This window comes from Phyllostomus hastatus, unplaced genomic scaffold (assembly GCF_019186645.2).
Source record: "Phyllostomus hastatus isolate PE091 unplaced genomic scaffold, TTU_PhHast_1.1 phas_scaffold_21, whole genome shotgun sequence".
NCBI classification, from domain to species: Eukaryota; Metazoa; Chordata; class Mammalia; order Chiroptera; family Phyllostomidae; genus Phyllostomus; species Phyllostomus hastatus.
In genome coordinates this window covers 35,191,461-35,214,832 of record NW_025334017.1, presented here as the reverse complement: position 1 = coordinate 35,214,832, position 23,372 = coordinate 35,191,461, and the positions used below count along the sequence as shown (strand labels likewise).

General features: G+C 47.0%; 1 protein-coding gene across 2 annotated transcripts in view; it reads left to right on the top strand.

Annotated features, from left to right (window-relative positions):
- SAMD12 (sterile alpha motif domain containing 12) overlaps nt 1-23,372 on the top strand; it is a 337,368-nt gene that overhangs the window by 132,790 nt on the left and 181,206 nt on the right. For both annotated transcript variants that reach the window (XM_045860778.1, XM_045860779.1), the window contains exon 3: nt 7,489-7,618. In XM_045860778.1, coding sequence (XP_045716734.1) covers nt 7,489-7,618 — 130 coding nt within the window. The remainder of the gene's footprint in view (nt 1-7,488; nt 7,619-23,372) is intronic.

Here is a 23,372-nt window from a genome sequence, read left to right as displayed (position 1 = left end):
ACATGCAGGTGTTCACTTCACAGCTTGTGAGCAGTCGCATCTGTACATCTGGATGGCGCTCCTTTATAAATAGCTCCATCAGGAGCCTGGGGAATGTGGGATGAACGTCTGACTTGGGATCAGGATACTTTGCCAGTGGTGGTCCCTGCAGACAGGGAGGAGTGGGCTCTGAGCCAGAGGGGAACCGCTGGCGTGGCCTGTCACTGGAAGACACGCGGGGATATTTGCCTGGTGCAGTAAGGCCGGTCTGGGCAAGGATGAGCATCTCGCTGCCTCTCCTAATGTGGTATCTTTGTCTTTCCATCTTTCTTTTCTTCCCTGCTTCTCTATTTTCTCACTTGTTTCTTGTTGTTCTGCTCACTTTTTCCACTGGTGTCTTCCTTTTCAGTTGTTCTCTTTGGGTCTTAGCACTCTATACCTAACACCATCTCACAATGCCTGCAAAACAGCCTAAGTGTGCCGCACTATCGCTTCCTCAGATCAGGCTTGGGGGACCAGCCAGAGAGCATATTTGTGCCATTCAAGAGAGGTGAACACAGCCCTGGCTGGTGTGGCTCAGTGGATTGAGTGCTGGCCTGTGAACCAAAGGGTCACAGATTCGATTCCCAGTCAGGGCACATGACTGGGTTGTGGGCCAGGTCCCCAGTAGGGGGCATGTGAGAGGCAACCACATATTGGTGTTTCTCTCCCTCTTTCTCCCTCTCTTCCCCTCTCTTTAAAAATAAATAAATAAAATCTTTAAAAAGTAAAAAGTCTTAAAAAGAAAAAAAGAGATGTGAACACAGAGTATGTGGCAAGCACTTTTAAAGTGCTTTAGGTAAACCATTTCTAATCCTTCCACAAAGGACAAGATAGGCATTGTATCCAGTGTACTGAGGACCATGTGTAGACAGGTCCAGTTACTGGCCCGAGGTGAATGCCACAGCTGGCCTTTAGGTCAGGTCCACGTGCTTCCAAATGCCAACCCTTTTTCATTACGTCACTACTGTGTCCATGTAAAAAGAGGCTCAGAAATTGTGAGCTATCTTGCTAAGAATTGTAGCCCTAGAATGACTCTGCTTTTTTGGCTCAGCATAAGAGAAATCTAATCAGAGGAAAGGCTGTTTTATTCCCAACCTGGGAATGTCAAGAACACAGCTGGGACTTGAACCTGTTTTCTGACACTCAAGGAGGGAGGAGCTGTGATACATGACCAACCAGACAGTCCTTTCATTCATTCGCCGAATAATTATCGAGTGCCAGCTATGCGCCAGGCACTGTCCTAAAATTTGGGATTCTGCACAACATAAGAAAGATCCCTGCCTTTGCAGAGGGTGCAAGGACATGGGAAGAGACAGATAATAAAGAACAGACAAAGTAAGTGAGCTGTGTCGTACATTAGATGATACTTGCTGTGGAGGTAGAGACAACGGAGCAAGACAGTAAGTACTAGAAGCTCCAGAGGAGGAGGGCGGCATTTGTTAAATAGGGAGGTCAGGGTAATATTTGAGTATAGGTCTGAAGGAAGTGAGAGAATTAGCCACATACATATCTGCGAGAAGAGCATTCCAGGCAAAACAAGAAGGCACAGCTGGCATTCGTGAGCAAGGGCAAGGAGCAGTGGGAGCGGCACGTGTTAGGGAAAGAGCAGCTGAAGCTGACACCAGATACTGGGAAGCCAGGTTGCTCGAGGCTGTGTAAACTATTTTAAAGATTTAAAATAAGGGCAAGGTAAAAACAGAATGGCCTCAGGCATGTTAGGTGCTTGGATGAAGTAACCTGGGCACAGCATGCCAGTGTTTCTTTCTGATCAGGACTGTAGCAACGTTAGTGATGAAAAGCGAGCGGAGTGTGAACATACCCTTCGAGACCCCCACACCCCAGACTGTCCCGTAGATGAGATGTGGAATGCACAAAAAAGAGAGGAGGCTGTGAGCTTCTGGCGAGAGGAAGGCAGTTTGGGGAATAGGAGGTCAGTTTTGGACATGTTGAGTGTGAAACGTTTACTAGATGTGCAAATGTCACAAGTCATCAGCTGTATGTATGAGTCAGTAGTTTGGAGAGAAGACTGGGCCGGAGATGTAATTGGGGGCTCATTAGCATATACCATGGCTTGGAAAAAAGGCACGAGACCCGATGGAGAGCGCTGATACGCTGTGTGCGGCGCAAGTCGGAGCAGTGGATGGTGAAGGTTCTGTCGCTCCAAAGACAGGACTGGAGAATCAGTGAGGAAGATGATGGAAGTCTGATTTTGTCTTCGATATCAGAGACTGTTTGAAACCACCAGAGCTCCATAGCATTAGAGTGGCCTATTTCACAGGATGCATTTTCCAATACTGCAAATTTTCAGGAAGAGTCTTGAATCTGGATCATTGTTCTCCTTCCCTCCAAGCCCTCCCCCGCACAAAAAAAAAAAAGAGAAAAGAAAAAAAATAGTCATTATACTGTCTTTATTCAAGTAAAGTTGTTTACACACACTCCTTAATACATTCATGATAGTCCATCAAACACTGCTACAAATAGACTTTGATGAGTTGTGTGTATGCTCTGCTCCCTCCCCCTTTCTTTTTTCAATCCAGAGCGCGATGGCACAATGAAAGCCAATTAAATGGTACATTGGGAACTAAAGAAGAAGCATTGCGAGATGGTCAGGAAAGGAAAAAGCAATGCTGGAGCTTGCAAATCTTGTTTATAAATGAGACGCTGCAAATATGTTTGCTGCTCTCTGATATTTGGCCATAAAGCTCCCTTTGTCCTCCTGGTGGGTATAAACACTCTATGTTTTCTCTGCTTTTTCACAGTCAACTCGATGGGCCTCGTGTAAGCTCACCCAGTAAAGAGTTTGTACAGCCATCAGGAGCTTAAAGTTGCAGTGTTCTCTTTAAATCAAAACTCAGTAAATTAAAGGGGAATTTATATTGCAAAGCAGATAAGGGATAATTGGATTACACAATAAGATGTACCTTTAAAAGTGTTTTGTATATATTCTTTCAATAACAAACTTCATTTTTTAAAAGATTTTATTTATTGTTGGAGAGAGGGGAACGGAGGGAGAAAGAGAGGGAGAGAAACATAGATGGCAAGAGAAACATTGATCGATTGCCCCCCAACCTGGGACCTGGCCTGCAACCCAGGCATGTGCACTAATTGGGAATAGAACCAGCGGCCTTTCAGGACAATGTTTAACTCACTGAGCCACACCAGTCAGGGCACAAACTTCCTGAAAGCATGACTATCTTATTAGCAGAAAAGCTTCAAGTTTACCATAAAGAACTTGAAAGTTAAGTGTTTTTTTTCCAGTTAAATACAAATCAGAAATTACTAGAAAGCATAGCTGAAGTTATTGTCTGAAATAGAATCATTTGCAAAAAAAAAAATAAAAAGGCCATTTGCAAACCAATTTCCCTTCAAAGACTTGTCTTTTGCATAAAGGGAAGTCTTCATTATGAAACAGAAAGCAAAGGCACTTTCAGCCTATCCAGAGAAGGCCCAGGGACGACTCAGAAAGGCGGCACCTGCAGCCCTACTTGGTGTCCGTAAGCACAGAGGTTAGAATAACCAAGTGCCTCCAGCCTCTCTCAGGGCAGCAAAAGCCACCAACATCATCTCCAGAGCTGTGGGTACTGTAGCAGCCCGAGCATGGAGGGAAGAACTGGGGCCGAGTGTGTTTTAACCTTTGCCTCCGGGCAGGAATTTTCTTTGATTAGTTTACTGTTTCTAATGAGTATGGAATGTTGTCTCTTTATTTTAAAACTATTATTATTTTGGTTTAAGCTCACATTTTGGGAAAAATAATACAGCATCTCAGAGAAAATACTCATGTATTGGGTGTCAACAGAGGCGGGAGGGCTGGGCGGCCAGAGAAAGGAGGGCGGTTCAAATGACTGCGCTGAGATCCTGCAACTCCCCGCTGCCCAGTGGGACGGTGTGATACATAGATGGGTGTGGGTTGAACAGATGCTCGTTGTTTTGAACTGCACAGGGAAATAAAGGGCGAGGTCTTTAAGGGAGTCAGGTTATGACATTCACTGCCCAAACCTGGTTGCTTTTGGGGCATGGGGCATCACAATAGATGGAGAAGTCCTGAGCCGGCGGTGGAAGGTGCTGCAAAGAGAAACTCAGGCAGAGCAAAGGAAAGTGCACCCCCTCTGAGAATCCAGAAAGCAGCAGCAGCCTGGGGCAGCTGGAGTCACCCTGGCTCTTAACGTGGAGCAAACTGATACCAATCTCATAATAAAGCTAAGGCAAAAAGTCAGCTGATTCATGGGGCCAAGACTTGTATTGTCATCGATTAAGGACGAATGAATAGGCCTTATTCATGGTAGAAATTGTTCCCCCTCCCATTCTGTTTGCTATACCAGGATACATGGAGGCATGTTCATACAGCCTTAAACAAATCTATGCCCAAAGCTCTGTATTTTTTGCTGTCCCAGCAAGCGATTACCAAATGACTGCTTAGCAAGCGTACCTATTCTGAAGGAAAAACAAATCGGCTTTTTAAGTGCTAGCCTCAGACCACCTGGATTTACGATAACAGGAATATTTATAACAAAAGCATACACGACGGGCGGGTGCGGTTGAGTTCGGAGATGACTGGTCATGTTCAAGTTCATCTCCATCTGGGTCTCCAGGTGAATGGGCCGGTGCTGGGGCTGAGAGTGCTGTCTGTCTTAGGAAATGCACAGGTTAAAGAACGACCCTCTGGGAAGTTTAGTATATTGATGTGTAAGCAGTTTTATCCTCTTGCCTTTCCCCTCCTAATTTACAGCCTTCTGTGACTGGTTTATAGGAGTTTTCAAGAGCCGTGATTAGCTTTACTTGCAGGGAACTTGCAGAGGCTTTCGGGGTGATGATGTGTCCGCTATGCACTCATTCAGCTAATCTGAAGGCAATGTTTAGAGCAGGAAAGAGCCAGACTCAGAGGTGCTGTCTTGTGAATGTGGTGGTAAGTTCATTTCCAGCTAAAAGGGGCCAAAATTCTAGTTTCCTAATCATTCAGAGGAAAGGCGGTGAGGACGGACAAGAAAGGGAAAGACTAAACAGCAAAACGTTCACTCATTGGTACCACCCCTGCCAGAGGTCCTCGTCTCTCGCCCAAACCAGGAAAGCCGAGGGGAGACATCTGACTCGGAGAGGCAGGGTCGAAGGAAGAGGCCACGTTTGATTAGGAGCCAGGTGAGCGCAGCACAGGTGTGTGGAGGGCTGGACCTGAAATTCGCTGCACACTAAAGAGGAAGTAGGTCTGTGGGCGCAGACTCAGTGAGGAGGGTTTCATTTCGTTAATTCATTCACTTATTCGCTGTGGCTGTACAGAGCAGCTATTAAGTGCCAGGCACTCTGGAGAGCAGTTACAACAGTTCTGCCTTTGCTGAGCAAATAACTTAGTGTTCCAGTTACTAGGGCTGCAAAACAAATAACCCAAAACTTGGTGGTGGAAGACAACCGTGCACGATGCTCACGGATTATGTGGGTCAGGAATTCACTCAGGGCTCAGCAGGAACAGCTGGTCTCTGAACCCTGGTGTCTGGGGGCCTCGGCGGGAGGACGCGGAGGCTGGTGGCTGGGATCATCTGGAGCGTGTGCACATCTGTCTGGGGTTTGGGGCTGGTGGTTGCTGTAAGCTGAGATTGTCGCTCAGCGATTGGCCCACGCTCCTGCACATGGTGTTTTCGGGTGGCCTGGGCCCCCTCACAGTATGGTGGCTGCATTCCAAAGCCGAGCGCCAGAGAGGGTGAGCCCGGCAGACACCGCATCTTTTATGTCACCCAGCCGCAGGGTCACACAGATACTGGCCCCGATTGTGCGGCGCTGCACTGGTCAGGACCGTCTTGGACTCTGCAGAGCTCCAGTCGGGGGGAGAAGCACCAACCCCAAAAGCCAGTGGGGGAAGGCCAGTCCCAGCCCAGGAAAAGCAGATACAGATACATGCACATATATGTGTGTGTGTATATGCACATATATGTAATATATCATATTTCATAAGGCTGGAAGAGAAAAGTTACCACAGCACGAAGTAAAAAGTGATCTAAGTATTATTGTTTGTGATTATTTTCTGAATGATGGCACAAAGAATCACACCACTGAAAACATAGTAATGAAAAACAACATCTGAGCACTATGCTTTCCAAACTTGAATCTCCTGTGTGTCACTTCCATTATTTTGACTATTATCTTATTATCTGCATGATTGTTTCCTTGATTTACAGTATTTTTCTTAACATTGACCTACTGGGTTTTTTTACTCGTTTGTTTTAAAGGGAAACTAGATAGTATTTCTGAAAATAATATTTTTTGCCATCATTTATTTGCCTTAAAATAAAAGCAACTTCAAATATAATAAAATTAAAACAAGTTACTAGACCCTAAATAGACTGCTGTCTTTTGAAGGAGCTGATGCTGAAGGGACTTCTGTCTTTGTCCGAAAAACAAGCTAGCAGGAGTTAGAAAGAGGATAAATCACACTCACACAGAACTGAGGCTCTCCCCTTGACTTAATGGGAAAGGCTGAAAGGGAAGCGAAAGCAAGCGTGCCCTAGTGAGAAGGTGGGGGATATTTACAGCCATGCTGTGTGACTCCCAACATCCTTTAAAGAACAATCAACAGTATAGTCCTACGTTGTTGTTGGCAAACACTGACACCCGAATGGTAAAAGCCATGCATAGCTAAGCTTGTATCTAGCTAGGTTCAACCAAGTTCCTGGGATGCATGAGGGAGACCCGCACCCAGCAGCACAGTTGACTGTTTCCAACGAACAAATGTATTTGCAACCTGCCATCTGTCAACGGCTGGGTGGGTCCTCGTGCCCCTGTTAAGACTGGCTTTATACACACCTCCTTGAAAGACCAGTGAGCGATAAAGGGCCTTGGCTCGCTGGCTTCCACAGAAGGTTTAACTGCCCCCATTATCTTATGACCATTCCCCGCATGCTGGTGGGATTGACCTCTGGCCTCCCCACTGCGGCATAACTAATGTTCCCACGCTTTACAGAACCGCCCTCAGTCCAGCGCTCCCAGGCTGACTTGCACTTTTTAGTATGCAGTATCTGAATCCTGTCACATTCATTTTAAAAATACTTATTAGTGTCCGCCAGGACCAGTAGGCTCTGAAGATATCAGAGGAAAAACGATGGACACTTTCTTGGAATACAGAGGAAGGCCGATCAGGAGTAGCTATTTCCCCCTCTAAAATCTGGTTCATTGCTCAGCAACCCCATTGCCTTGTTGTTGTTAGAGCATCCCTCAGAAAACACAGCTCCCTGGAGGTTTCTCCCAGTAGAGATGGTAACTGGAGGACAGAGTCCTTTTCATGGGCTTCTCCACCTGGAGCTTTTCTTTCTGGTTTTCGGGGCTTTGGAGAAGGTCTGCAGAGGTTAGGAAGACAACAGCCAGATATTTACCTCTGAGGGATCCAGCCTGTTTCCCTTACCACACTCTAGGGCTTCTCATAATAGTGCCTTTCTGGGCATGGGGTTGCCAGTCACCGACCTTCTTTGCTTTCTTTATTTGCAGTCAGCTACGGTGAAGCTGTCCAAACCGGTGGCTCTGTGGACTCAGCAGGATGTCTGCAAGTGGTTGAAGAAGCACTGTCCGAATCAGTATCAGATCTACAGCGAGTCATTCAAACAGCACGACATAACTGGTAAAGTATGCAGTATCCAGAACATTTCATCCCCACTCCCCACTGCGACGGCCTTTCCCGTACCCGTGCAACGGGCTGGCATCTTCCTGCCGAAGTTCTCTGGCATGGGTGTGCTTTAAAAGGGATGATCAATTCCAGACCCGGGTGAGCCGTGCTACTTAACAAGCAGAAGACATTATTACAGAGGACCGTGGTGGAAATCAGGGCAAGGGGCTGGGGGAGTCTAGAGAAAATAAAAGCAATCCTAGAGAAAAGAAAGGGAGGAAGTCTTTCAGATCGAATTGGTTACAGGATCAATAGGTAGATATTCTAAGTAGAAAAGATTTCCAAATAGGAAAATTCCGAAGTGACTGTAATGCTAACTCCCTGCCCCTGAGTAAGTTACCTTCACAATACTTCAAAGCACAAATTAAGGCTCCTTTTAGATCAAGGGAGCTTTGAGCACTGTATGTGGTGGTCAAGAAGCACTCGGGAGCATGAAATATGATGGTATAACGAGCTGTAAAAACCCTACGGGTCAAGTTTCTCAGCTGTAGAATGGGGTGGGCAAGGGGGAGAGGACAGGCCTTCTGTGGCAGGCCATCAGAGTAAGGGGATCTCTTCCAGACCCCACCTGCCCTGGCGCCCTGAGCCTACTTAACCCACCAGCTGCCTCCCTTCCTCGTCCCCTGCAAGCACCGTCGTGAAAGCTAGAGCCGAGGAACAAGCTCTATGCACCACACCTGTGCTGCAGGAGGAAAAAAAACAGTGTTGAAAAGTCCTGGTTCCAGTGCAGAATCTTCCCTGGTGCTACGAGAAAACTGACATTCCAGTGGGAAAGTGACTTGCTCCAGAGCAGCTCAGCACTCGAGATGCTAAGCCTCTTTCCAAACTTGTACTTTCTATCTGCCAACATCTCTCTCTCTCTATTCTATTTACTCCTATTGGTTTGCAAAGGGGCGTGTTAAGCAGAAAGTACTCCCTGTTGCAGTTCAGTTTCTGCCTGTAACTCCGAGACCTGGGGCAGACCCTGCCCCCCAGGGCAGGACTCAGTGGGCGGTTTCAAAGTGGGTTCCCTGGAGGCTGCCTGTCTGTTTTGTGTATTTGAATTGCATAGAAAACTTGATTTGGAATAATCCCGAGTTTTAAAAAGCCGCTAAGCCAAGTTATCATAGAGCCCTGCAGACCGAGCTGATAATGTTTAAAGTATATAAAGAACACACCCAAGTGTAGCTCAAGCTGACTACACAGACCGTGAAATACTCCTAACTTAAATATTTAAAAAAGTCTTTAATTCACTTCCTCTCTGCCCGCCAACCAGAGGTACTGGCCCACCGCATGAAATTCCTGAAATCCTGCGGGCAGAGTTGGAACTTGGCTCAGGTTCCAGGGGTCCGATTTTACTTCTCAGTCCCTCCGTAAGGACGTAAGAACATCTGGCATCAGGTCAGTCACTCCACCCCAGAAGTGATCAGTCAGTAGGGAGCCATTTGGCTGACCCTGGTCGCCTTCATCAGACAATGTCTGCCTAATACTTCCCACTGCCTGAGACAGTGAGGGCGAAGCCTTCTTCGTGATCACACTTGCCAGTGGTGTTACCTCTCATTGGGCGGGGAGGGGGATTATGAGATGCCCTTGAGGGAAGGGTAAGCATTTATAATGGCTCAAAGAGGATGAGCCTGTTGCTCCGTGGAAATGAAGATCTCGTGCTTCGATGCCTGTGGAGCAAATGGTACCGCTTCCCCAGGCTTTCTGCTGAGAGACACCAGGAAAGGGCTCGCGGGAAGGGGGCGCAGTTTCCAACAGCGGTCCTTTCGCCTTGGGTGGCGCGCCTGGTCTCCTTGGTCTCTGTGGAGCACTGCTGGCATCGGTCAGCAGTAGCCTCCGGGGACCTCGGGCAAGAGCCCGGCGAGGACGCTGAACAAGTTATTTAACCTCACTTTCTCATCTCCAAACTAGAGATGATACTAATGCCCGTTTCACAGGGTTCTTGTGAAAATTAAAGCAATCAGTAAACAAGTAAGTCAGCCCAGTATTGACACCTCTTGCATGTCAGCATGGTGTTATTATTTACCACATTTTTGGACTATAAGATGCACCTAGGTTTTAGAGGAGGAAAATAGAAAAAGAATTGAAGCAAAACGTGGTAAAATATTTAACAACATAAATAACATAATATTTCACCTATAAATATAAACAGAACTCAACAGCAGCACCAACAACCATTACTCCTTCCAAATTTGGCAGATGGGTAGAGGGAAGGTGTGTCTTATAGTCTGAAAAATACAGTATGTTGAGACTCGTGGGGAGGTGTCTGACAACATACTATTACTTCGCTCTACGGGGCGGTCTGTTTTCTGGCAAGAAAAGAAAGCAGGGAATCATCTGGGCACTTAGGGATCAGAGGGAATGATGTCAGATAAACATGGAGTCCACTCCTTTTCGACACTCACCTATCTGAGGTCACTTTCTTCCACTGTTCTCTGGCCCAAGATAGAATGTAAAATACCCAAATGATCACAAGGGCCAAGTGGCCAGAAAATCGCTCTCAGAATTGGGGCCAGCCTGCCGTGATCAGCTCTGTGAAGCCGGAAGCCGTGGGAATCCTGGGACCCTTGCAGGTTGTAATCAGCAAAAGCGAGGAGGCTTATAAAATACCCAGACGGAGACAGAGCATGCCTGAACAGCCTCCGCAGGCAGCAGCGTGACTTAGGGGACAGTCAGGGCGCTGGGTGCAAGTGTCAGGTCGCAGAAGCCGGGAGCTGCATCTGCGCGGTGTGATTTTGTGAAGGTTACTCAATGACTGCCTCCTTCTCCAGCTATCGGAGGGGGGCGGTCCCAGTCTCCACCTGATAGGGCTGCTGGGACAGGAGCTCATGGTCCTAGTCAGCATGCAGTGAGCACTAGCTGCTGCCGTTTTCTGAGGTGCTGTCCTGGTTTCTGTGCACATAAACAGCACATAAACAGGTTAAATTCATCCATCTTTGTTTTTATGAAAATTGGGAAGGGGGCATCTATGAGAGGGGCAGGGGAGCATCTGGGCCCGGTGAACATGCCGAGTTTGTCTGCAAGGCTGCAATAAAGGTGTGTCTCTGGTTTGTGCTTAGATTCTCCTAGTACTGCCGTTCATTTATCTTCCTTAAAGCAAGGATCTCCAGTATAATGCTCATCAATGAGGCACAGTATGTCAATGTAACATACAAACAGTCCCGTCATTTAGAGGCACACGGTACAGTGAGTGTAAATAAAAAGGATACGTATTAAATGGGAAGGAAAAAGGTTGGGCTTTCCGATCTCAGATCTGGGTCGCATCCCCCCACCTTGTCCTCCACCCCCACCCGTGGGCACGTCCCAAGTTTCTCATCAGTGAAATGACAATATTTATCTTAAAATGGTTCTGGGGAAATTAAATGGGATGATGCAGGTGAAGGGCCTAGCTCAATGCATAATAGACATTTATCCACTTAGCAAGTATTTATGAAGCATCTACCCTGTCCCAGGTTTTGGGAATACAGCAATAAATAAGATGCCCAGTGATCTGTGTAGGTAAAACTTTGTGCTTCCATAGAAAACTGTGCATCATCCACAGCACACTGTTTTGGGTTATCCAATTCTGTTTCTACAGAGCTGGTTTACAACTCTGTAAATCCCTCGGTAACTGATAGCAATACAGAATAATTCTTATTGTAGACGTGTAAATCCCGCCCCACAGAGTTTCACTTATCTTCCATAGCTGCCGTGACAAAGGTGAGTTTTGCCTTCCACTGACGCTTGGGCTTCATTCTTCCTGGTGTGTGAATGTGTGTGCCCTTTGGGTCCTCCTTTGGGTGCAACAGGCTATCATTTTCCTCATTCATGAATTACAGAAAACCTTAAAACGTGCTCATTTTTGCATTGATGATGGTCATGATCCGAAGTTTTGTTTTTGTTTTTGTTTTTGTTTGCAAATGTAAACTTTCACCTTGGTAGTTTAATTTTTTAATTTATGTTTTAGCCAGTAATTTCACTATATTAACATTTTCTGATGCCTTTGTTTAAAGGACATTAAATCCTAAACAAACTCCCCCCCATCCCAGTTTCTCCAAAGTCAAAGAAGATACATTGTAACCTATCAGCATGCAAAATCTTTCACAAATTTCCTGTTAAAAGTTCTTAGAATTTCATTGTGTCCAGAAGGTACCTGCTGTTTTGTGGCAGATGTGTTCAATCAGAAGAGAAGCTGCTAGTGTTAACTCCCTGCAGAAGAGCTCTTAAAAAGGCCTAAGCTGGTTAGAACGCCTGAGAGACATTAGGATAGACAGATTTAAATCATCAGATTAGGCTCCAAGGAAAGAAATTTGTCTCTTTTCCTGTGCTTGCAAGATTTCTCTCCCCAGCTTTCTGAGGCCCGGCTTAGAATGCTGATGAGGAAGCTCCACTGGGGCCAGGTGTGAACTCACAGACCACTTTTCCGATTCTCTTTTATGCACAGCTGGGAATCTTTCAGGTTGGAGGAGCTCCGCCCTGACTGTGCCCGGCCTCACCTCTGGTGGCTGATAAGTCTGCTCACCTCCTCCAGCGGCAAGTCCGAGTCTGGAAAGCGTTCTTTCCCCTGCCAACTTGAAAGACTTATGTTGGGGGAGAAGCTCTCAGACCCTCCCAGAATACAAAACATGCCTTTAAAAGATATTTTTGAATGTGTAAAAGGTGTTCGTGTTGGCTGCTTTATGGACCAGCAAGAGGCAGCCTATAGACGTCCAGATGTGTGTATACACGAATAAATAGTTATCATGTGCGTTTCCCCTGCAAATGGTCAGTATTGGTTTGACCTGTTTCTTAATGGTCTCCTGCAAAAGAGAGGAATACTTCCGACCTTTCGGTGCCTCAGGCACTGCCCATGTATACCTCTTTCCCCTTTTCCGAATGCTCTGCTGAGATGGAGCTCCTGCAATCTGGCAGCTCTGGCTGTGCTGCGGAACAGAGCCGGAGCCTCTTCCTCTTTTTCAGACCTCCAGTGTGTGGCTCTGGGTATTTGCTAACATCATTCCCTTTGCTGGGGACTTCCCCGCGGCTTTCCACCCCTCTATCCTTCTGTTGTCTTTTATTACGGCTAGAGCTCCCAGGGACCAGTGGGGTGTGTCATTAGCAGGTGTCAAAAGAAGTGGAATAATTACTTTATGTGACATACCTGTGAGAATACTACTTATAGAATCCAGGTTAGCCAAATAAAATGTGGGTATATTTAACTACCAGTGTGCCTCCTCTGTGCATTTTCTTGTCTTTATTGGTTTTCCCTCTGGATGTTATGTTCTACTTTTCTCTCTCATTGTATTTTGTGATATTTCTCTTTGGTATGAACTGTTCTACATTTGTTACTGAGCCTCAGGCAGCATTTTTTATCTGCATAGGAAAGTTTCTGTCATCATCAGGGCCCACGTTTTTCCCATAATCTGATTTTCCAGGAGCAGAATTTATCCTTTGTTTTTAAGCTCTTTTGATGGAAAGCATGTACAGACGTCATCTCTGTGCCCCTCAGCATTCTTAAACCAAAGGTGCTGAATGCGTTTGCCTGGATGAGTCAGGGTCATAAGCTTCTGGGTGTTGGAAAGAGCTTCAGTTAGGATGTCGTCCAAGATTTTATGGGGTCAACAAAAAATACCCCTTTCCATGAGAAGCATGAATGAAGATCAAAATATCAGCTCCATCCCTGATAAAGCTTTCTGGGAGCATGTCACTTAGGTCTCCAGACAAATCGATTTGCTAAGAATACTTTCCCCTCATGTAGGCATTCTGCTTGCTGGCCCAGCAGGGCCCTGGCCCTTTCTCCTGGTGGCGGAGCTGGCTGCATGAGGCACGCGGGTCACAGGAGCGGGCGGAACAGGACACGGGGCTGAGCAAACCCAGTTCCTGCTTCCACGGGCGCCAGACAGCGGCCAGCTGGGAGCATCGGCCAGGGAAGTCGTCCACAAAGAAGGAGGGGGGACACGTGTCTTCCCCCCGATTCAGCCGGATGTCTCCCCACGCGTCCTCTCCGACACGTCTGCCTGACCGGCCGCCAGCCTGCGCTTGCACATCTGAAGGATGAGCATTTTGTAACTTTTTAAAGCAAAGTGGCTTTTTTTTTTTCATCTACAATTTGTGATGGTGGTTGCGGCGTTTCATTCTCCTGACTCCTTCCTCCTCTGAGTTGCAGGCCCGGGGATCTGCCAGGCAGGGCTCTGCGGCGCCATGCTCCTTCCTAGCGTCCTCCACCCTCAAAGCCACCCGTTTCCTGAATGACCCCAGGTCGCCTTCAGTCTTGAGTTCAGAGACCACCTCCCACAGAAAGCGTTTCTTTCTCCTCCTCATCTGCCCTAAGTAGCCCACCATGCGGCTCCCAGGACAGGCCCGCCGGTAGGACTTCCCACAGCAGGTTAGAGCTGAGACGTTGAAGTATCAGACATTCTGCTGAGGTTTAACTGAAACTCACCCCTAGGTCTTGTGTACACACCCAGGTTAGAAACCTTTGCTGAAAAAAGCCCTTGTTGGCTCCCTGCTCCCCCGTCCCCCACCCCCCACTCTTGCTGCCAGACCTCAGTGGAGCCATGGTGCCCTTCCCTCTGCCCCCTTGTCCTTCGTCCCCGCGGCCTGTTGAATGGACATCCCAGAATGCTCCCTTCCAAGCCCCCCCTTCATCTCTAGTGCATGTCTTTCTTCTGTTGCCCTGAGAAGTTCTGAGCTGTCTGATGAGATTTCCCTAAACTCTGTACCCTCTGTTTCGTCTGTCTTCTCCTTCCTCTTGCTTCAGAAATCACGGCCTTGTGCCCTTCTACAGGTAGATATCTTAGAGACTTTTACAGAGGGTGGTGGCAGCCGGGGGCGGGGGCGGGGGGGGCAGCGTGGTTAGCCAGCAGAGGACTGACGTCAGGAGGCAAACGGTCACCCTGGAATCTGGAGAGTGGGGGCAGGTGCAGGAGGTGCAGCCCTGAAGACCTGCTGAGCGAGAGCAGAAACCAACCCCACGACGCTGGGCAACAGATTCGAACATTTCACAGAGGATATTTAAAAACATAGGCACATGAAACTGTGCTCCGCAATATTAAGTCATCAGGAAAATGTGAGTAAAACCACAATGAGGTGTCACTTTACCCCGAGCAGAATGGCTAAAATCCAAGCGCCTGGCAAGACCAAGCGTTGCTGAAAAGGGGCAGCAGCCGGACCTCTTGCACGTGGTTGTGCCGTGCGCTGCCCCCTGATTTAAAAACCGCGCACCTCTTGCAGTTAATCACATGCTCATTAAATGTTCCTGCACTTCTGCTCTGAGGCATTTATTTACTAAGAGACTGGGAAACATATGTTCATAAAAATTCCAGTTCGCTCATCCCCAAAGGAGCTTCATTCCGAGCAGACAAAGTTCTAAACAGCCACCGGGCCCCCCAGGAGGAGACTGGGTAGGCAAGGATGCTCTACCGAAGCCACCGCTCGGCAGCGGAAAGGGGCCGGACGACCCATGTGTCGCAGCCGCACGACTGAGCCTGACGCTGTGCCGAGTGAGAGACATTAGAGACAGGAGTGCACACGTACGCAGCCGTGTGATGGGCGACATCACCCTGGGTAACAGTCAGGTCGGTGGGTGCTGGGAACCGGGGGGTGGGCAGGAGGGAGGGCGGCACAGAGGGGCAAAGGGGCTTCCTGTCCTGCAGAAAATGCTTTATGTCTTTGTCAAAAGGTGTCTGTTTTTCAGGTGTTTAAAATTTATTGTATGTGAATTATAACCCAGTAAAGTCATTTTTAGTGACTTACGTGCTTTCCCAATTTTCCCAAATGGCATACTGCTTTCTGAAAGGGAAAAGTGACAATGTCATTCTACATCTTTCCATGCTGACTATCGCATCGTTTATATTAAAGATGATAGATCAGACGGATGGATGGATGGATACCTAGATGCGGTTTTATATTCCTCTGTTATCTGTAGGTATTTATGTAGATAGAAAGCACTGGAGTTTGAAAAATATGCACTTCACGCATTCTTCCCTGGAAGAAGAATCCGCAGGTGTCAGAACGTTTTTCCAAAGACAGGTGCAGTTGTACCTGTGGTCAGAAGATGACCCCGGACAAAAAGACAGTGTATGTGCCTGTTATACTGAGCCCCCCTGTGCCTGCGCCTGCACCAGCGCACCTGGGACTTGGCTTTCACAGACGAGTGTAATTTCAGAAAACATTTCGACACAGCGAATAGTTGCCACTGTTGTCTTTTACGCGTTGGTAATTCTTAAATTAAAAACTACCCTCACCAGCATTTTATAAACCAAAGAATAATAACACCAACAAAAAAAAAATCTCATGATTTAAAAATGGAATAAATTGTACTTTAGGAAGAAAATACATTATTCTTATTTCTTCCAGTTTTATCACAGCACAGCACCGCTTTAAAGGCCAGTGTAAGGAGACTGTTGCTCAAAGGGGACATTTATTGATATTCTAAATATACTATGTGTTTCCTATTAATGAGGACATTTGACAGGATGAGAGTGGAAGTCGTCCCCCCAAATGAACTATTGGTTGGGTCACAGGCCAGAGAGCTAAAACAGCAGGAATATTTGTTTTATCCTCACATCTGACCCCAACACACCCCCATGCACCCCCTCCAACATCTGCTGCCTGCCCACTGCAGAATCATTACACTCAAGGTGGGTGGGGGTTCCCATGGCCCACGATTCCATTTTCTCTTGCGTGATATTCTCCTCCCCTCGCCGCCGCTGTTATCGATGTTGTAGTCTGGGAAACCAGGACCAAAGGGAAAGTCTTGCCCAGGTCCCACAGCCAAAAAAAATGGACGGCGGGGGCCAGGAATTCGCCTTTGAGCAGATGGTGATGCGTGTGGGGCCCTTCACAAACATGCCTCAGCGTGGCTGCAGCTGTTTCTCGCGTCCATCCTACGCGGACGCTGCAGGAGACCACTCCCATCCTCGCCCCCCCCCCCCCCCCCCCCCCCCCCCCCCACCTCCCCCCCGAGTTCACGCTGGGCTCAGTTCTCAGGGTCCAACTCAAACTGTGCTTCTCTTCCCTGCCCTCCCCGGGCCTTCCCCAGCAGAACTGACTTCCCCATTCCATGTTTTTTGGTACATTATTCGCAGCTATAATATCATACCACTTACCACATTATATTAGCATTATTTGGTTACATGTCTGTCTTCCTTCTCCCAGCCTAGAAACTCCTCTAAGGTAGAAATCGCATCTGATTGATCTTACTGTCTCTTCGCTGTGTTAACCCAGGGCCTGGCATAATATAGCCATTTGAGTAAGTGTTGATTGGATTAAATGCAGTTTGCTCTTCTTTTGATAGGCTTAGCACTGAACTTGGCCTTTCTTCATTTCCGTTGATAAGAATTCTTTGATTAGTCCTTCAGTCTCCTGATTTGCCTCCTTTTCATGAGCTTATCCTATACTTTCCTGTCTGCGGCTTCTTAGGATTATATGCCATTGATGTTCACGTTGGTCTGCCTGTCTCCTACTCGGAGAAGCCTGTTTTACTTTTTTAAAGATTTTATTTATTTATTTTTTCGAGAGGGAAGGGAGGGAGAAAGAGAGAGAGAGAGAAACATCAATGTGCGTTTGCTGGGGGCCGTGGCCTGCAACCCAGGCATGTGCCCTGACTGGGAATCGAACCTGCGACACTTTGGTTCGCAGCCCACGCTCAATCCACTGAGCTACACCAGCCAGGGCTGTTTTACTTTTTAAAAGAGCTCCTGTTTGGCAGCTGTACTAAGCCCCGGAATGCCATCTCTACACTTACTTGAATGACATGCTCTTGAAATTTTGCGGGATCCGGAGTCCTACAGCCTCTTTGGGAAGGTTTTCCAGGGCGGTTTTGGCAGGTCGTGCCTGGCGTGCTCTGCTCAGTGCCGAGAGTGAGTGCCGCCGCGTCGTGGCAGCTTGCTGGGCCCACTGCACTCCAAGAGACAGGTGTCACTCTGTAGGGTGGAAGGAATGTCGTTTGTCTGCACAGCCTCTGTGGATGGCAGCAGAGCAGGAGCACAGAATCCGTCACACCACAGGGACAGCTCTGCCCGTTGGCCTGCGTTTCACAAGTGACAACACGGACTGCAGACCCCCAGATGCCTGGATGACGCACAGCCCTTCATGGCAGATGGGCTAACCCGAAACTACCTTCCTGACGCTGACACTGTGCCAGAGATTATGGCTTACACAGGAGCAACAAGAGCAGGGAGCATCCAGTGCATAAAATCGCTTATACTGAACAGGTTTCCCCAACAGAAAGGGCAATTTCATTAGGTCTCACGCAACAGTGGAATGCTGTGTCTTGTGTAAAGGGGGTAGATGATAACTAGGGTCATGTCGCTGAGAGTTTCCAACTATTTCCTGCTGAGGCACCGTGCTACGTACTTATTCTCAGTGCTGAGAGGCATATCCTTGTCTTTGTGCGTAGAGAGACCGAGACACAGAGGGGATGGCTTCCTGAAGCCCACAGAGCCAGTGGGCACGGTGGACAGATGATCCACTGTCGGGGGAGAGTTCGTCTAACCGGGGCGTCGGCAAACCTTCTTTGCAAGGGGCCAGATAGGGGCATTTGATTAGGCAGGCCGTATGGTCTTTGTCACAACTACTGAACTCCGCCTGTGGAGCATGCGAATGAGTGAGGCAGTGTGCTCCAATAAAACTTTATTTACAAAAACAGACGGTCCTCACTCTGCCCAAATGTGTTTTCTCAGCAATGGTTATGAAAGGAATGGAGAAGTCATAGTTTTTAAAAAACATGTATTACTTCTTCTCCCTGTTTGTAGATTAGAAAATGTAGAGAGTATACATACACAAAAAAGAAAAACATGTAAAATTCCGCTCTAATCAGAACATCCAGAAATCATGACTGGCACAGACGTTTGGACATGCCCATGTATTTGTCAGGGTGGCATCACACCTTAGTGGAATAGCCTCTTTCCATGGAAAGATACATGGCAAATGCATTTCCATGGCAGTTGTTAGATGCAAAATATTTTCTTTGGCTGTTAGTATATTCTCTGGATGTTGTGTATATTTCTACTTTCCAGGTAAATTGTATATCGGGGTCCTATGCTTCTCCATCCAACACTCCACCCTTCCTTCCCTGTCTGTGGCCGTCCTGCATTCCTAGTTGTGTTTGGAATTCTCCTACCTCATATTCTAACACACAGAGACTCAAAACAGCACCCTCAAGCCCTGTGATCTCCATGTCGACGGCCCTCAGTTGTGAGACGCACTGTCTTTCCCTAGCATTGTATTGTACCTCCAATACTGATCAGATTCCTTCACCTTGGCCCCGGCTGTGGCCAGCGACAGGCGGGGCAAATGGGCACCAGAGAAGTAATGTACCTTCAAATCCCTGTCATTGTCCTCTGTAGAAGAGACCCTAAGGGGGCAGTGCAATTTCTTTGAATGTTTTCTTTCTGTCCACTTTCCCCAAGACCCCTCCAAAAGGGAGGCTCATGCAGCCTTCCTTAAATTCATTACATTTTCAGTGTCTTTCCCCAGGGGTTGGGACACTCAGGTAACACAGGACAGGAGGACATGAGAACCCCTTCCTGGGAGAGAACAAACTGGGAGCAGTTTCACAAGCTCAGGCCCTGGCCCAGTGTCCTTTTCGATAAAATCTTTCAGAGGACGGCAGGGCAGATCTAGAGGCGGAAAGCTGGGACTGCTGTAGTTGCTCTGGAAGGATCTCAGCCCCACATCTGCCGTTTGGTAGTGAACCCACAGCAGTGGTCTGGAGGAGCACATAGGAAAAGGGAGGACAGGATAGACTTACCTGTGTTTACCAGATACGCTCACAGTGCCTTCAAGTCAAAGACTAGCCTCTCTTCCAACAAATACAGATGGTGACAGGGTGAAGGATGCAGGTGTAGCTGGGTGCAGGCACCAAAAGTGCTGCTGTAGAGAGAAAAGGGAGGCAGACCTCTCTGTTTCTCTGAACGATTTCCTGAATGTGTTTGGTTCACTACTCTGAGGATGTCTCCAGAATCTTACAGATTTTATAACTCATAAGAAATTTCCCACTGATATTTGTATCATGTTTGAAATCTGTAAAGTGATACCTCACACACATAAGCCAACCTCAGAACCCCATTGATGTACTAGTAGATGAGGAATGGAAAGCTCAGGAAGTTGAGAAAACTGACCCAACCTGCACAGCCAGTAGGTGGCAGTGCTCAGCTCCTCTGACACCTTCGTCTCCATTTTCAACTCCATTCCCAGGCAAGTTCCGCCTTTCTTGCTCCCGTGCATTTGGCCCTTGTTAATTAAATGCTCAGCCCAGTCATATTTGGCTATTACACAACATTCAGTGCTGTTCTGTGCCACAGAGCATGCAGACTATGGGGGGAAATTTTTTCAACCAAGGAGAACATTGTCTTAACAGATTCAAAACTCTACAATGATATATATCCCAAGCATGGTTGTTGAAGATCATTTAACACTGAAGCTATTGTCCATCAAAAGATATTGATTGGTACCTTCAACTAGAAATAGAAGGGAGAAAAATTATACTGAATCCCTCCCCCCTTTTTATTTAGATGATTAGCAAAATGTTGGGGACACAGGGATAGGGGGACTAGAAACTGTGGAAAAGCAGATGTTTTACTATTTCTCCCTGAGCATGGGTTGGGTGCTATAGTAGCACAGACCTGTTTCCTGGTCGGAAAAGTATCCTTTATCATTCTGTCTGCTTTTTATTTAAGAAACTGGCTGGCTTCCTCTTGATGGTTTCTGTCATTTGTACCGCTCCCTCCTCATCACCTCTGACCGTAGGCATTTAAGTTGGATTTCCTTAGCACACTTACAAAGAGAGGCTAGGGAAGCAGTAGAGCCTGCAGACAGGTCTGCTCTGTTTCTCGGAAGCAGCCACAATAGAAGTGGTTGTTTCCCACTCCAACGAGGGTAAAACCAGGTCAGGTTCAGAAGGTGACCCATAGCAGGGCACCGCGCCTCCTTGCCACTTAAAAAGCTAAGTGTTGCAAAGATACCCTCGTATATTGGGGACCACGACCTCCTAATTCCCCAAAATTGGCCTAGTTCATAAACATGACACAGTCAGCCCTGAGGAGACAGGGGTGGGGTTCCTGTTAGTGGGCATAAAGGACAGAAGAAAAGAAAAAAAAAAACAGCTGCGGAGGAGGCCAGCGGTGCTAGCCAAGGAAACCGGGCCAGGTCGCACCTCTGAACCAGGTCTCCATTTCCTCGTTTGCAGAACAATGGGGTTTGGATAGAAAACTCCTCAAGTGCATTTTAACAGTGAGATTCTAAATTGGGCTTTTAGCCGTTGAATATTAAAGAAATCTTTGTTAATCATAGGTTATTATGCCAGGCAGCACCGTGGATTCTGCTGCTCATTAATTTACCCAGCTTTGTTCCAGCACCCCTGTACAACTTACAGCGTTTGACAATAACAGCACTTCCTTCTGTTGCAGATATCCCGTAGTTTAGAACTCTTAATTTTTAGGGCTTCCCTTTGGATCCCAATAATTTGTTTACTTACTGAATATTTTACCATGGTCTCTATTGAAGTTTAATTATTTACTGATTAACTAAATAATTTGTAATTTATCATAAGTTGCTAATTTACGAATCATTCATTACCTACTAATTGTTCAATTACCTTTAAATTAGTGCTCATTAATTTACTCAATAAACATTTGCTGGGCCATTACTGGATGGCCAGCGCCGGCAGAGCAGAGACACGGGTGGGCGGCGAAGGGAGCTGGGCTCCTTCCAGAAGGAGCTCACCGTGGCTTTCAGGAAACCGGATCTTCTGCGGCACCAGCACGTGTGTTCCCAACGCCTCTTGGTCGACCTCTTTCTCTTCAGCTCCATTTGTAGCCTGAAGAGGACGCTCTGTAGAAACTTCGATCGCTACACATCTTTTCAAGACTGACCAAGTGAAAACACCCTTTGATAATCTGGGAACCCTGCAAAATCAAAGTGAGCAACGGTAATCGAATCGCCCAGATCAGAGGTTTGTAGTATACAGTTACAAATAGTATACATCTACTGCTCGTCAGATGAATATAGATGCTAAGTATTTGAGGGGTGAAATAACAGGGATGACTAGAGATACTGGAGACAAGCCTGGGGACGTTAAATGGGGCTTAAGGATTAGCCCAAGAGTCCCCTCTGTTGTCGCGGGTAATACTGGTCAGGAGGCTGATCCGGCCCCAGTGAGTGAAATTGTGTATCGCCGGGTGGTTTGGTTTGCATGTAGGACAATTCCTTCGATCTGGGATTTTGGCAACTGCAACACTCAGTTCAAGAAACGAAATGTTATTTTAGATGAAACCAAGTCTTTGTTATTTGATTCTGCCCTAGTTTAAAGATTGTCTTTATTTCAACTGACTCCCTAGGGCATGTTAGAGATACACTAACTAAAAGTGTAATGTCGTTGATGATCCTTTGCCAGAACTTGAGTAGCATACCCGGCAAAAAAGGAAAAAGAAAAAAAAAACCTGTTAATCCCTCTTGGCCTAAATTTTTTTCCTGGTCTCATTAACTTTCTATTATTATGGTTAGTGATAATAGCTAATGCAGTCAATATTACAAGTTCATCACTTCATCCAATATTTCTTGGTATCTTTCCCTACATCCGCATTTGGTGCTCTCATTTGGTCGTTCTGATGGACAGTGCACATTCAAACTGAATCATGATTCCACCAAAGCAGGGACTATTAAACTGGTGCTGGGACTGAGCTTCCTCGGTCTGAGAGAAGGAAAACCCAGTTCTCCATTTGTAATACTGAGCATTAATGTCTGTTCTCCATTGTGCTGAGAGAAACATCTCCCAAAACCTTGCAGGGAAACCGGGAAAGCCACGCTGGATACAGGAGAATCTGCAGACAGCTGTAATGGCTGGTCCGCGTGAGTCACCCGAGGCCGCAGGCGCTGTTAGTCCGATGGAGCTCCCCCTACGGTTCTAGCCCAAACGGGGCAGATCCCGACTTGTGAGCTGCCATTTCTGGGCGTGGAATGTGCCCTGGAGGTTTGCTTATTTGACTTACGTGGCAGACTGGAGCGTCATCCTTAAAACCTCCTGGGGAAGGCAGCCTGTTTCTGCTGGAGGGGAAGGGTTACTGACAACCAGACCGGACTAGCACCAGACCTCCCGATTCTTCCGCAGCCTCAGGAAGGGTGGGCTTTCTGGCATGCTCCTCTTGCACACAACGCACAGTCTCCAAAGTCTCATTCGGCCAAAGGATTCTTTTCAATTAATCACAACCTTTTGTTAAGAAGTGGCCTTTTTTCCCCTTATATGTCATTTTTAGTACAAAAAGTAACTAATTATAGGTGGCAAGCTACACACAAAAAAACACACTAGAACACAGTTATCTTTCCTTTTTAATCATGGCATTCCCTGAGGTTGGTTGAAAGAGATGAGTCATGGCTGGAGACAGCTTAGACCTGGTGGTGTGGCTTGTTACCTGTCTCACTTCCTGCTAGAGATAGCAGTTAAGCAATAAAATATCTTAGATGGAGGCAGGAAAAGAAAACACATTGGTAAAATAGTCTTTGACAAAAATGTGTTGTGAGGGATGTCTTCTCCTTTGTCCTGAAAGCGCGCTTAGGCTTTTCTTCCCAAGGGCAAGAGCAAGAGCAGCACATTTAGTTTTTCAGTTGAGGGTTGCAGTTCTTTTGAGCTCCTCAAGGGGGAGCTTTCACACAAGCTAACTGTAGCGTACTCACCTCTGAGGTTGGACATGGACTATGCACCCCCTTGTCCATCCATTTCAGTCCTAGTAGGAGTCCCCCCCTTGGTATGCAAATTTTGTTCTTTTAA